The sequence below is a fragment of the Eleutherodactylus coqui genome, chromosome 3 (assembly GCF_035609145.1).
Source record: "Eleutherodactylus coqui strain aEleCoq1 chromosome 3, aEleCoq1.hap1, whole genome shotgun sequence".
NCBI classification, from domain to species: domain Eukaryota; kingdom Metazoa; phylum Chordata; class Amphibia; order Anura; family Eleutherodactylidae; genus Eleutherodactylus; species Eleutherodactylus coqui.
This window is the reverse complement of record NC_089839.1, coordinates 55,635,151-55,649,520: the sequence shown is the minus strand read 5'-3', so window position 1 is coordinate 55,649,520 and position 14,370 is coordinate 55,635,151. Positions and strand designations below refer to the sequence as shown.

At 40.2% G+C, this 14,370-nt stretch overlaps 1 protein-coding gene across 1 annotated transcript; it reads left to right on the top strand.

Moving 5' to 3' along the window:
• The first annotated feature begins 2,931 nt into the window (after positions 1-2,931).
• Positions 2,932-13,658, top strand: OTOR (otoraplin). Its single transcript, XM_066594510.1, has 4 exons — positions 2,932-3,122; positions 3,727-3,869; positions 8,545-8,655; positions 13,400-13,658. The coding sequence occupies exons 1-4, from the start codon at positions 2,999-3,001 to the stop codon at positions 13,421-13,423; spliced, it is 402 nt and encodes a 133-aa protein (XP_066450607.1). The 5' UTR covers positions 2,932-2,998; the 3' UTR covers positions 13,424-13,658.
• Positions 13,659-14,370: the final 712 nt, after the last annotated feature.

The following is a 14,370-nucleotide window of genomic DNA, read 5'->3' as shown; positions in this document are numbered from 1 at the left end:
GAAGAAAGCCAAAGGCCGCTTCCTTATGTACTTTACAGGCTTTTAGTATATGCACACAGAGGTCAATTAGAGTCTCCTCAGTATATACACATAGAGTTCAGTTATATTCTCCTCAGTATATAAACATAGAGGTGAGGTAGATTCTCCTCAGTATACAAATTATTTCCCTAGGCTTTATGGTTTCTGAGAAAAAAACTCTCTCATGTATTGCAGATTTTTGCAGTTTTTCACGTTTAGTATTAAATATGTGTGTTATTAGTTACATTGAACAGGGGGTCACTTACTTTCGTGCTTAGAATTAAATAATCAAGTGGTGACACCTTTAATTTTCCTATGTACAAACTAAAGAATGGTTGTGCCAAATTTCAAGTTTGTGCAGTACAGATGTATGTTATTAGTTACATTATATAGGGGGTCACTTATTTTTGCACTGAAAGTTTAATAATTGAGTTCCAACTGCTTTACATTTCCAACTTAGGACCTAAACAAAGGTCGTGCCAAATTTCAGGTTTGTACGACAGTGGGAAGTTAGAGAATTAGATAAGGTACATTACATAGGGGGTTACTTACTTTTGCAATTAGGATTAAATAATCGAGTTATCACCCATTCACTTTACCTATTTAGGACCTAAAGAATGGTCGTGCTAAATTTCACATTTGTACGACACCGGGAAGTTAGGGAATTAGATTAGGTACATTACGTAGGGGTCAATTACTTTCATTCTTATCATTGAATAATCAAATTAATAATAATAAATCTTTATTTGTGTAGCGCCAACTTATTCCGCAGTGTTTGTGACCCCTTTACTTTTCCTATTTTTGAATCTAAAGAATGGTCGTGCCAAATTTCACGTTTCTATGACACCTGGGAAGTTAGAGAATTAGTGGCGAGTCAGTCAGCCAGTCAGTCAGTGAATGAGTGAGTCAGTCAGTCAGTGAGGCCTTTCACCTTTATATATATATATATATGTATATATATATATATTCAGAAAAGAAGGGCCATCTGTGCACTCAAAAACAACATTAAGGCCTCCTGCACACGGGTGGATTTGCATTGCGAAATCCAGAGCAGGATTTCGCCTACGGATTCTGCAGCAAATCCACCCATAGCATGCTATGAGAAAATGCGATTTCCTGCCCACGAGCAGAAATCCATTGCAATTTTCAGTTTGTGATGGAGAAATCGCAGCATGCTGCGATTTTGTGCAAGCTACGCACGGCTGGCTTTCATTGAAGTCAGTGGAAGCTGTCCCTCCTGCAGGCATTCTGGAATCATCATTGCAGAATGGTCGCAGGGGCCGCATCACTACCATGGCGATGGTGCGGCGTCCTGGCAACTGCACAAGTGCTGGCTGGCACTCCAGCCAACATATTTGCAGCAGAGAACGCCACGTCATCACCATAGCTACAGTGCGGTGTCCTTTGTACTGCACATTCGCAACAGAGGAGAAGACGGGGAAGATGTAAGCTAGGGTCACCGGGTCAAACTCCACTGCGGGAATACCGCATGCAGCGTCCGACCTACCCGTGTTCCGGGGGCCTAAGGCTGCAGATAAAGGTAGGGCTATAGTCCTCATGAAAACATCAGACTACAAGAAAGAAGCAGACAGATATCTGACGGACACCATTAAAAGATATCATATCTACAAGATTACTTGGTTTCTCTTACTGAGAACAATCACATTTTGCTCTACTGGCTAACAAAGTACCAAAATTTTTTCGACGTACAATTGTTTGTACTCTATAAATTATGCATGAGAGAATCTACTTTCTTAAAGTCAATGTATGTTTACCCACTGAAATTTCTCAACCTCTCAATGCTTACTTTCTATGCACCCATAGTTCAAACTCATAGTCTCATTTTGCTCTTATCCAAATTTTCTCCAGTGCCTTTCTTCTTCACCTGTTTCAGTTTGGCACTTACCTTTGCATTTTGTGTTTTGGCTTTTTTTATATGATTTTATGTAAGCATTTCATTTACCTTGCAATGGTGCTTTGACAGTGTCTGAGAATAGCATAGAATCTGTCAGACAGACAGATGTGGATTCGCCTTCCCACACACCAGTTTGGCTTTGGGCTATCTGAGATGGCAGCACCTGGCGAACTCTGATTTTCATGCTTGAACCTTCCAAGTGGGATACCAATTTAGCTGTGGAGTCCCAAAGCAGATAGTCCTGGTAATGTGGCTGCTGATGCTGCACTGGGCCGAGGCGTGGTACCTGAAGGTCTAAACAGGCTTGAGTCAGGGCTATAGGTCAGGGTAGGCAGCAGACAGTAGTAAAGTCCAAAATACAGAGCCGGGGTCAGAGAGCATAGAAGCTAGAAAAGTCAGTAATCAAGCAAGGGTCAGAACCAAGAACACATACAAACTGAAGCTTTCTCACAATGGCAAATGAGACCTATTGCTTAAGCATCCACCCTAGGGGGTAGATGCATAATATAGCAGGTGCAGGAATGGGATTGGACGGGGACAGTTTTGGGAAGCACGTGCTGACCCTTCACAAGAGGGGACGTAAATGCACAGCAGTACTGCGGGACATAGCTTGGCATATAGGATGGCGGCGCCCCATGACAGGTGAAGCAATGGAGTGGCAGTGGCTTGTCTTGACAGAATAGTTTTGTGTTGACTGTTTCATATCAAATATGAAAACCTATGAGTGTTCTAACTTGTGAAGTGGTCATTTATATATTTCTATCTATCCCTCTAACTGCCCATGTCAATAGTTCTTGCAATGATTACTATTTTGCATGTGTGGACTTATTTTTAAGAGAAGCTTATGGCTGCTTTTGATAAACAACGGCACAGGGGTCCTCTTGTATCCACGTGCCCATGTGAGTGAATGGAATGCTGCCCGTGTTATTTCCTATTGGCTGTCTGTATTTTTCCAGATGTTTCCACCGTCTGCATAAATGTACTGCAAATGATTTAGGTTGCAGAGAAACATTGCATTTAGTTCTGAGACATAGACAGAGATCTAGGCAGGAAATATAGGGAGAAATGTCTCTGGTTGTTTATTTTGTGGTCATATTCTTATGTCTTGGATTTATGGATCAAGAGGCAAATGGAGCTTTCATGCAGAAATTGGCAAAGAAGAAACTTTGTGCTGACGATGAATGTGTTTGTAAGTCTGCCAAGGATGTAAATTTTAATGTATTTTTTAAAAATTATGTTACTGGGGCTATATATTCTCTGTGATCGGTAATCTCCAGATAAATGTTTTTTTGGTTTCTTACCAGACCTTTATTCTTTTGACTGCTTTAACATTGGATCTTTCTAATTTCCCATTTTAACTTAAATGTCTATTAGATTATTTCCTGCCTCATTTTTCCTGTTCCAAGTACAAAATAAAAATAACTTGAGTTATACTCACAATATCTTATAGTCTGTTTGTACTAAGCTTAACATATGGAATATATGTGTAGTGTGCACATATATGTGTACAGTGTAAGCCAAAGTTTTTAATAAACTTTATTTTTATTTATAAGAGTACATTAATTATTTAGCTTCCCTTTCTTTTTTACATTTTATACTAAATATATCGCTTAGTGCCAGGGGGAATTTTTACTTTAGCCTTATTTTCTCTGCTCCGATACAGATTTATGCGCATACCGAAGGAGGAACAAGCTTTGAATATCAATTAAGTCATAACAAACTTTTTGGCCAGTTTAAGGTCATGGAAATTTTACTGAAGTATTCAGAAAGCCCTTTGTTTTTATGTCTCTTAGATGCTATATCCCTTGGGAAGGCTTTGGATGATTACAATGCTCCAGACTGCAGATTTCTAAACATTAAGAAAGATGAGCTGGTCTACATCTATACTAAGCTAGTAAAGGAAGACGATGATGGAGGAGAGTTTTGGTCTGGAAGTGTAAGAATACATTTGATTTTGCTTTATTATTATTTTTTCAGTTACTTTTGAAGCACTAATAATTTCAGGGAGCTGTACAATAGTTTCCGTACATAACATAAGAAAAAACAGGAACAAACTAAATGGGTGACAGACAAATACAGAGAGTGAGAGAGAGAGAGAGAGAGAGAGAGAGAACCCTGCCCACGAGGGTTTACAATCTGTAAGGGGAGGAGGAAAGAGACAATTGCTGGTGGTATTTCAAACTTTAACTTTATATAATCAATGTCACTGGTTTATAGATATATGTATCGCCGTGTTGATCATTTGAGCAAGTGACTACAAGACCCAACTACATGACAGACAATAGTTATTGCTGAACCAGCTTTTCTAATGCCTTATGGCTGTGGACATCTATTGTAGTCAGTTTAAAGGGGTTGTCCAACTTCTTCCTGTTTCACTGCAGGAAGCAGACTGCTCTGTACATTGTACAGTGGCCCAGGTTGGTACTACAGGCTGAGTCTTATTGAAGTGAATGGGACACAGCCTGCAGTACCAACCCAGCCCACTGCGCAATGTATGTGTCATGGTGCTTCAGGCACAGTCTAGGATTCGGCACGTCTTGGTGTCAGCCTAAAGCACCTGATGTGCTTGGCAGCTCAGGCGCAGATTCATTGTGTTTTCTAGCGCTGTAGGAGAAACTTCTCAGCTGTGTAGTTGTTTGATAGGCTGGCACCAGTACCTGTTATTCTAAATAGCCTATCAGGTGTTTGGGTGTTTTTTTAAACCACCCCAGGAATTACACAGGTGCTGGTTATACTCTTTCTATTCTTTCCAGTGTTTTGAGCTTTGTGCTCAATATTCGGTATTCAGTGCTCAGTATTTTGTGCTCTGTGTTCACTGCTCAGTGTTTTGTGCATTTACTTTCTTTATTTTTCCTGTGTCAGTTCTGTCTTGTCTCTTTCTGTTTCCTTTCCTTTGCCCCCTGTCTCTATCTCAGGGTACCTAGGGTGTCTAGTGCGGTTCCAGTGTGGGGCAGCCCTTGGCAGGGCTGTAGCCCTGCTTTAGGGCCCTTTTAAATGTAATGACTATTTTCAAAAAAGTCATTAAAATGAGCAAAAGTGAGCCATAATCATCTGGTCTAAGCGCAAGCCAATGACTGAATGACGAATTAGAATAGTTCGCTTTTTGCTTGTCATTCATTTTGTGCAGGCATAAAAATCATCAATGGCTCATTCACTTATGGTTCAGTTTAAACAGCGCTCGCTCAGTGTTTCACATTCGCTTGTGCAGCGAATGTGAAAGACTGAACGATGCAGAACAATGCTCGTTTGAACTGGCCAACAATATCTCTGCCTGTCTAAATAGGCTGAACAAAAGCGAATGAGCTATTGATGACATCACTCACTCAATGAAATGAGAATTGGTTTATCTAAAGGCAGCTTTAGACAGGATCAGTCAGGGACAGAATAAGGTGAGCTTTTCCTACCCCCATCTTGGATTTGTACCTTAATACTTTGTCTGGTAGTCCCCTTCCTTTGTTTGTAGCATGTTCACTATCATTCGTAGATGGATCAGATGTAATAGCGTGGAGCGATATGCTTCCTGAAGAAAAGCAGCTAGAAGTGGGACAACCCCTTTAACTTTCAGATCAAATATTGCTATTTTCTTACTATGGGATTTTAACAATAATTTCAGCCATGGAGTATTTATGTGTGGATTTTTTCTAACCCATTTATGAACTTTCACTTTGTTATATAGGAAATGGCAATTATTAGAACCAAATTAGCTTGAGTAAAATTGACATTTAAGCCAATCCTTACCCCTCACAATTGCTTATGATATTTACTCCACAAGGAGAAATGGTACCACTCCTGAACCTGTATGTAACTGTTTAATTATTATGAAGGGAGGGTGAAGCTGATATTTTCTTTAATAGGGTTATTTCATTATGAGAACCTATGCCCTTGTAATAAGTCCAACTTTGGTCTTATTGGTGCCATACGAGTTTCATCCAATCAGTTAATAAGCAATTAGGGTAAGGTCCCACAAAGCATTCATGTCACTTCTGCGACATATCTGTGCAGCAGAAAGTTCCAGCTAAGGCTTTGTTCATATGAGCATGGTTTTATTGCAGTAAAGGTGCACGAAAAAATTGCACCTATACTATGCTAAAAATCGCATGAACGGGCAGCTCTTCACTGGAGCAGCTACGCTTAAAAAGTGCAACTGCTCTAGGAGGAAAGAGATAAGAAGCCCTACAGAGCTTTGGGATTTCCCCATAGTAGGTAGAGAAAGAGCGGAGCTATGGGGGATTAATCTATAGCCCCGCTCTGTCTCTCCCTGCTATGGGTTAATCCCCCATAACCCCGCTCTCTCCCTTGTATGGGGGATTAATCCATAGCCCCGCTCTGTCTCTCCCTGCTCTGGGGATCCCCGAGGGATATCCCCATAGCACAGAGAGAGTAAGCAGGGCTAGAGAGAGAAGGTGGGCCTATAGGGCTTCTCATAGGGATTTCCCATAGCAAAGAGAGAGGGCAGGGCTAAAGGGCGGATCTCTCTAGCCCTACTCTATCCTCCGACTTTCTTCTCCCACTCTTTCAGGGAAGCCCTCAGCAAAGCCCTCTCACCCTGCCCCCCTTTCTCTCCCCGCTATAGGGAAATCCCTTGGGGAGAGGTGGAGGGAGTCCCCTACTGCCTCCTGCTGTTGGGGAATTGCCCAGTAGCAAGGATGGAGGAATACCCCACTGCTTATAGCAGGATATTTGAAATGTGCTACCCAGAAGTACACTTTAAGTGTTCCACTGTAAACTCCTGTTGGTCCCCGCTGGGATAAAGGGAACCCCCGGGGCTTACTCTTATCCGCTCGGTGACTAACAGGAGTTTACAGTGGGACATTTAAAATGTGCTTCTGGGCAGTATGTTTTAAATGTCCCGCTGTAAGCAGTGGGGAATTCCTTCTGTCAGCAAAGTCCTCCTAATGAGATTTGTAATCTTTTCCTGCACAGGAGTTTCCATAGACTCCAGCTCCCATAGGAGGCAATGGAAGCTCCTGTACATCACACACCAAATATAGGTCAGGTCCCATCTTATCTCGCAGCACGGACCTTAGATGTGAGCTTTGCAGTCGCATGTCCTATCTTTGATTGGTGTGAGTATTTAGCACATCTAAAATTCCTTCATGTGAACGCTTCTATAGGAAACCATTGGTTTTTATAGAAGCACTCTTTTCACGCACCTCTAATGCACTAAAACATTGCTTGTGTGAATGAGGCCTAACTGCTGCTTGGTAATGATTGAAGCACTTACTAACCATGCATGGTTAATGGCCTTGCAGACTGTCAAAAACCACTCGACCATTAACTATGCACACGCACTTAAATCTAGCTGGGGCTTTTTGCCGCACAGTGGCTTTATCTCAGATGTGCAGCAGACATGTGGGAAATGCTTTGTGGCATTGTACCCTAAGGTCTCATTCACATCAGTTGATTTGCGCTATGTATTATGGGAGAGCTGTAACCCTATTGAATTGCATTGAGGCAATCAGACATGTTTTTTTCATGTGTATATTTATGTGAGAAAAAAAATACGGCATGACCTATTTTGGTCTGTATTACGGACAAAAATAGCCCATTAAAATCAAGGGAATTGCGTAAATACGCATGACACATACATATTCACTAAGTATTTATGCATGAAATTAATGGGGCTTCTTCCTTTTTTTTTTGCGAAATGTACAACTAATACGCGTGCAAAAAAATACAATAAGCAGGGATTCTGCACAGTTTTGGTTCATGAAAGCACTGCGTATTTCAAGGACTGAAACTGAATACACCTGTGAGAATGAGCCCTTAAGCTGCCCTCACCTGGGCAAGCAAATCATGTGAGATTTGTGCATTGCGAGACGCACAAATGTGACCCCCCATTCTTAAGAATGGGGTCATATGCATGAGCAATGTTTTCTGGCATGACACTGCAATGTGATGCTATGCAAGAAACAAATCATGGCATGTTCTAGCTTTCTTTCTACCTTTGCATCAGTGCGCCCATTGTTCTCAATAGGGCCGGTAGAAGCATTGCGAAAACAAAAACCACGATCCTGACAGCTGCAATGGAGGATCGCTACATCCCCGAAGTGATATGAGGGTGTTTTGACATGAAAACACCTCACATCTGCTGGAAATTAAATTGTGGTGAGCAAGATATAGGGGAAGTGATTCAGGGCCCGATATCGCACTCACCAGTGTGAAGTTGGCCTTAGGGCGAGCACCCACTGGCGGTTTTTTACCTGCGTTTTGCGTTTTGCGTTTTGCGTTTTTCCTGCACAGGCATAGAGATAACATGTGTTCCTGTCCACTGGCGTTTTTTTTGCGTTGCGTTTGCGTTTTTAACATAGGAACTGTCAGTTGCATATGTGTCCTTATTTTTCTCCATTGAAATTAATGGAAAAGCCGCGAAAACGCCGCGAAAAACGCCGCGAAAAGCGCGCGGAAAAAACGCGGGAAACGCGGCGAAAACGCTGCGTTTTTTTTCCCGCGGAAAACGCAAACGCCAGTGGGTGCTCGCCCTTAGAGATCTTCATTAATAGGAGCATCAAATGATTTATGAACAACAGGAAAATATACATATATTTTGTTTATGCAACTGCTAAGAACTTGTGTTAACTAAACTGTTCTTTTCTAATTGTATCTGGCAGGTTTATAGCGACCAGTACCGGGATCAGATAGGACTCATTGGGTATTTTCCAAGCGGTCTCATTACTGAGTTGAATGTCTACCAGGATATTCTTCAAGAATTTCCCACAACGGTAATTTATCTGGGGGCCATTTGTTTGTGCATAATGAAACCAGATAGTTTTCTAGGACTTTAAATCTTCAAAGTGTCTTCTGAGGCTCCAAACTTGGGTCTGAAACTACTTAGGATCTGAGTGTTGTTTCTTTGGCTTAACTTGAAATACTAATGAGATAAGAGCACAAAATATCAAGGGTGCTATTAGGAGACTGCCACTAACATTTGCTATTTGGAGCCCAGCAATTAGCACTATCTGGATTTGTAAGTTCAGCCCAGCAATTATTCGTAAATCGCAAGCACTGGCAGAGGCCACTACAGGTCATGTGCTAGTTCGCTATTACAAAGTTTTTTAATAATACAAAGAACTATCCATCAACAAATTATGAATATTGGGTCAATATAAAAGAAAATAAATAGTATATCCATTACTAAAAATGATAATATGAAAGTTTTAACAAAATTACAGAAGGTTGCCCTGGTGTTTTAAGTACCACGTACAATTTAAAATCTCAAGATGGGCTTTTACATGTCTGTTTAAAGAGCCTCAGATATAATGATAATTCAAATCACATGGCATAAAAAGTAAGCCTATGGGCTCAATAACACAATATTGAGCCATAGTGTGCCTCCACATCAGGACTCAAACCTTTGACCTCCTCTGCACCAGGAAATGCCTCTGCTTATTGAGCTATTCAGCATGCTAGTTAGGTCCCTTGAGTCTTATTACCTTGTTTCTCGTCCCTTGTCTCCTGTTTTATGTTCCTCGCTCCATGTTTCCCTGTCTAGGTCCACCCTGTGTCTTGTACCTTCCCCAATTAGCTTTCTATATAAACCTGGCCCTGATCCCTCATTCGTTGTGTGTTTATTGTGCCTACCAAGCTCTCCTCCTTTGTTGCCTACAATAAGAAGGTTGACATCACTGTCTATTGACCCCTGGCTTGTTCCCGACTGTGTCTCTGCTTAATCCTCTGTTCTGCTTGACTTCTCTGTGTATCGACCCCCGGTTTGCTTGACCACATTGCCCGCCCTTGCTGGCTATCACCCAAGACTCCAACGTAGTGCCTGAATGCTACACTCCAATTGAAATAAACAAAACAAGACAATATTGTGTCATGTTCCATTGGATGCCATATTGGAGAGGTCTTCTACCCTAAAAACATTGCTGGGGAGCATGCCTGGAAGGTATCCTGTTTTCAAGGTGGTCCCTGATGACCTGCTAACCACTCTTTATTTCCAACCCATGCCTTGGTGTCACCATTTGGGGTTAGACCAGCATTTCCAAAACTCTAGTCCTCACGGCGCCACAACAGGTCATACTTTCTAGATTTCCTCAGTATTGCACAGGTTATATAATTATTGTCTCTCTATAGCATATCTTCAAATAATGACTTGTTGTGAGGTCATGAGGACTGGAGTTTGTGTTAGAGTATTGGTAGCATGACCATTACATGCTATAAGAAGCGTTGTGCCTATTCGAGAGTGTAGCCTCCACTGTATATGTTTCAGTATGTGTGTTTTTTCACCTTATGAAGCTCTATTTCTATATTTTGTAGTAGGTTTTATGATATTTATAATTAAATAAGGATATTAGACTAAACATGGATTATAAAGTAGAATATATATGTAATATGTCATCTATGCCTAATGGTTACCATCACACATTTTTTTCTGTATATTTATAGATTTTCCACAAACTAATTAATAACTAAGATGTTTAGAAAATATGTTTATCTGTCCTAAAAATACCAAATCAGGTTGCTTTCTTGTAAACAATCTTAACAGTAAAGGCAAATCACTCAACAGATTGAATACCAGCAAAATGAACAGTTATTTGTGTTTTTTATTGCACACGTGGAAATGAAGCAGTTTTACTTACATCTCTAGGTTATAGACAGATGGATAACTGACTGTACGTACAATAATGTTTTATGTATTTCTCCACACTTCCCCAAGGAATTTGTATCTTTACTGAAGAACTAGTTACACAAACACAAGGACTTTATAAGATTTATGAGTATGACTTTTTACTTACTTACCTGCCATCTTAAACCTGTACAAAGCCCATAAATAAATTCTCTTTAATATACATTTTTAGGTTCATATTTTATTACTTTGTAATGTTTTAGAGCACACGTATAGTTTACATCTAAGGAGAAAGTATAAAAATTGAGTTGACTTTGACTGCTTTGAGCAAACTTTCTTCACACAGTATTTCTATCTTTGCATGATATAATTGAGAGGGATGTGTTCCTATCTTGATTTTTAAAAGTCTGGTTATTCAGACTCGGCTATTACTTAGTTTTGCTGAAAATTTGAAAAAAATGTAGCCCTCAATATTCTACATATTCTGTATATTCCTATATAATGCTGTCTATCAGACTCTATCTGCACTAGAGCTCATAATTTCATTTGTTTATATTAGAAGCACATAGTAGGACATAATTAACCAATTAGTATGTTTGTGGCATGTAGAAAGAAGCCAGAATAGCCAAAAGAAACCCACACAAGCAGAGAAAACCTACAAAATTTGTAAATGGTACCTCAATCAGATTTAAACACAAGGACTGCATGGCAATAGTAAAAACTACTGTGTTTTAAAGACCGCATCTTTCTTTTCAGAAAATAGCACTGATGGTGTGATCAGTGGTGTCACAAACGTCAGCTAATATAGCACCGCTGTAACCTATGCAGCTGTGTCTCGTACCACAGCTCAGTCTTGTTGACTTGAATGGAACTGAGCTGCACTACCGGATACAGCTGCATACAAAGACCGATTTGTCCGGTACAGCAGTAGGGCTCAGTCACACGGCGCCGATCCACCCGTGTTTCTGGACGATAAGACGGCCGCACTGCAGGTGCGGACGACTCTCCGCACTGGCTGGAAAAAAGAACATATGGCTGGTAATGGAGCCGGTCATGCCGAGATTCGTCCACACGCGGTGCGTCTGTTTTTATCATCCAGAAACACTGGTGGATGGGCGCCCGTGTGACTGAGCCCTAAAGCACTGGAGCAACCTGATCCTAAGGATAGACTATAAATGTTGGCTGTAACATGGCTGCTTTCTGCCAAAAATGGCATCCCCTTGGACTGAGCATGCAGTACCATTCTACTCCACTGAACAATGTATGGAGCTGTAATTCTAGTGCACAGCAGCTGATTCTGGTAAATACCTGATCAGCAGGGGTACTGGCTGTTGAATCTCTGTCTATCTGCTATTAATAAGCTGTCCTAAGTATATGTAATCAATAATATAAGCCTGGAAAACCCTTTTAAAGGGTTGTCCAACTGTAACATGATTTTTTTTAAAAGCTGGATTCCAGTCTGTTAAAACAATAAAAGTAGTGGTATTTACTCGTCCTCTCCCCCAGTGCTGCAGCCCACCAAGTCTTTGTTTAGAAATGGCTACTGTCTGACCACTGTAGTTAATTAGAGGCTGCAGTGGTCAGGTGGTAGCTGTTTCTAAACAAAGACTGGGAAGACTTGGGACTGCACTGTTGGATTGCCAGGGTAGAGGAGGGGTTTGTACAGCTACTTTGATTGTTTTAACAGATAAGGATCCAGTTTTAAAAAATCATATCACACTGGACAACCCCTTTTAACCCCTTCTTGCCACAGGGCGTAACTGTACATCCTGGCAGAGGGGTACTTAACGCAACAGGACGTACAGTTACACCCTGGGCATAGCGCAAGATCATAAGAGATCCAGTGCTATCTGGCAGCGAGAGCCGGCTGCCACAAATAGCTGCCCTCATTTGCAACAGTGAGGGTGCATCGGTACAGCGACCCCCGCTGTTAACCCCTTAAGTGATCAAAAAAGCTCTATGTACCCCGAAATGGTACCAATAAAAACTACAGCTCGTCTCGCAAAAAATAAGCCCTCACAGAGCTCCATCCATGGAAAAATACAAAAAAAGTTAAAGGACTTTGAATTAAGTGATTTAGAAAAAAATAATAATTTCCAAAAAAAGGGTTTTTATTGCGGAAAAGTGGAAAAAACGAAAAAAATATAAGAATTTTAGTATCATTGTAATCATACCGACCTGCAGAAGAAATGTATAGTCTCATTTATGCTGCATGATTAATGCTGTAAAAAAAAACAGAAACACAAAATCTATGGCAGAATTGATGTGTTTTTTGAAATATTTTTTAAAAGATATTTAATATTTTAAAAGTAGTACAACAAAAAAAGCTACAGAAATTTGGTATCACCGTAATCATGCTGACTCACAGAATAAGGCTGTCATATAATTTTTTCCTAAAAGCGTATGCGGTTAAAAACAAGACCCCCCACTCCCACCTCAAAATTGGCAGTATTGTGTTTTTTTGTGGGTTTTTTTTCAATTTCATTTCCCTTGTAATTTGTAAAAGATTATCAGTATATCGTATGGTATATTAAATAGTATCATTGAAAAATACAACTCATTCCACACAAAAAAGCAAGCGCTTAGACAGCTAAATTGACAGAAAAGTAAAAAAAATATCATTTTTTTTAAAGAGGGGAGGAGAAAACAAAAATAAAAACTAAAAGGATTAAAGCTGTGCAGAATTACAATTAATTCCGTCTTCACATGGGCATGTGAATAAGCCCTTACTGTGTTCTTAATATCAGACTATTTGTAGCTATGATAAAGGGGATAGTCTTCAATGACAACCATACTGATGTGGTCAATTAACAAGGAAGGTTACTTAAGCTCTTCTTCAGAGATATTGTTGAACTGATTTTACTCCCTGACATTTATTCTTTGTATCTTTTCTACAGGCTGTCGATTTCTACTGTGATTAAAAAGGATGAGTAAAAAGACAGCAACCTACTAGAGTAATACGTCAAAATATTATTGCATGCGTTTAGAAGATACATTTTGTAATTTTTCTTTGTTTTGCTCCTTGTCTTAACTTTCACTGTATATAAACCAATAAAAATGCATATGTAATACATTCAGAAAACAAAAGTTTAGTTTAAGTTAAAATAGTGCTAAAAGCATGGCATGTTGAAGGCCGGATGATTGCATGATGTAAATAAATTAATACATAGTTTCTTTTATTAATAAATGTTTATTAGAAGGTCACATTTCAGCATAGTTAATGTGACTGATGCATCATGATAATGCAGTATCTGGTATTGCAGTTACATAGTTACATAGTATGTTAGGCTGAATGAAAACAATTTCTATCTAGTTCAGCCTGTTGCAACCCCCCTCTCCTTGTTGCCAATTTAGCTCATTTGGACGTGCCAATTTAGCTCCATAATGGCAATCAAAATAATCCCTGGATCAACATTTGAGTTCCTACCTAACTCCAAGACCCAGATCAACAACCTCGCTAGTCACCTAATGTCTATATCCTGTAATATCATAGCACTCTAAAAATATGTCTAGTCCCCTCTAAAACCCCTCTATCGATTTTTGCCATCACCACGTCCTCAGGCAGAGTTCTACAGTCTTACTGCTCTTACAGTAAAGAACCCCCTTCTCTGTTGATGATGAAACCTGCTTTCTTCTACACGTAGAGGATGCCCTCTTGTTACCTTTGCCGTCCTGGGTGTAAACAGATCATAGGAGAGATCCTTGTATTGCCCCCTAATGTATTTATACATAGTTATTTCATCGCCGCTTAACAGTCTTTTTTCCAGGGTGAATAATCCCAATTTTGATAGCCTCTCTGGGTTTTCCAGTCCTCCCATTCTATTTGTTAATTTTGATGTCCTTCTTTGAACCCCCTCAAGCACTCCAA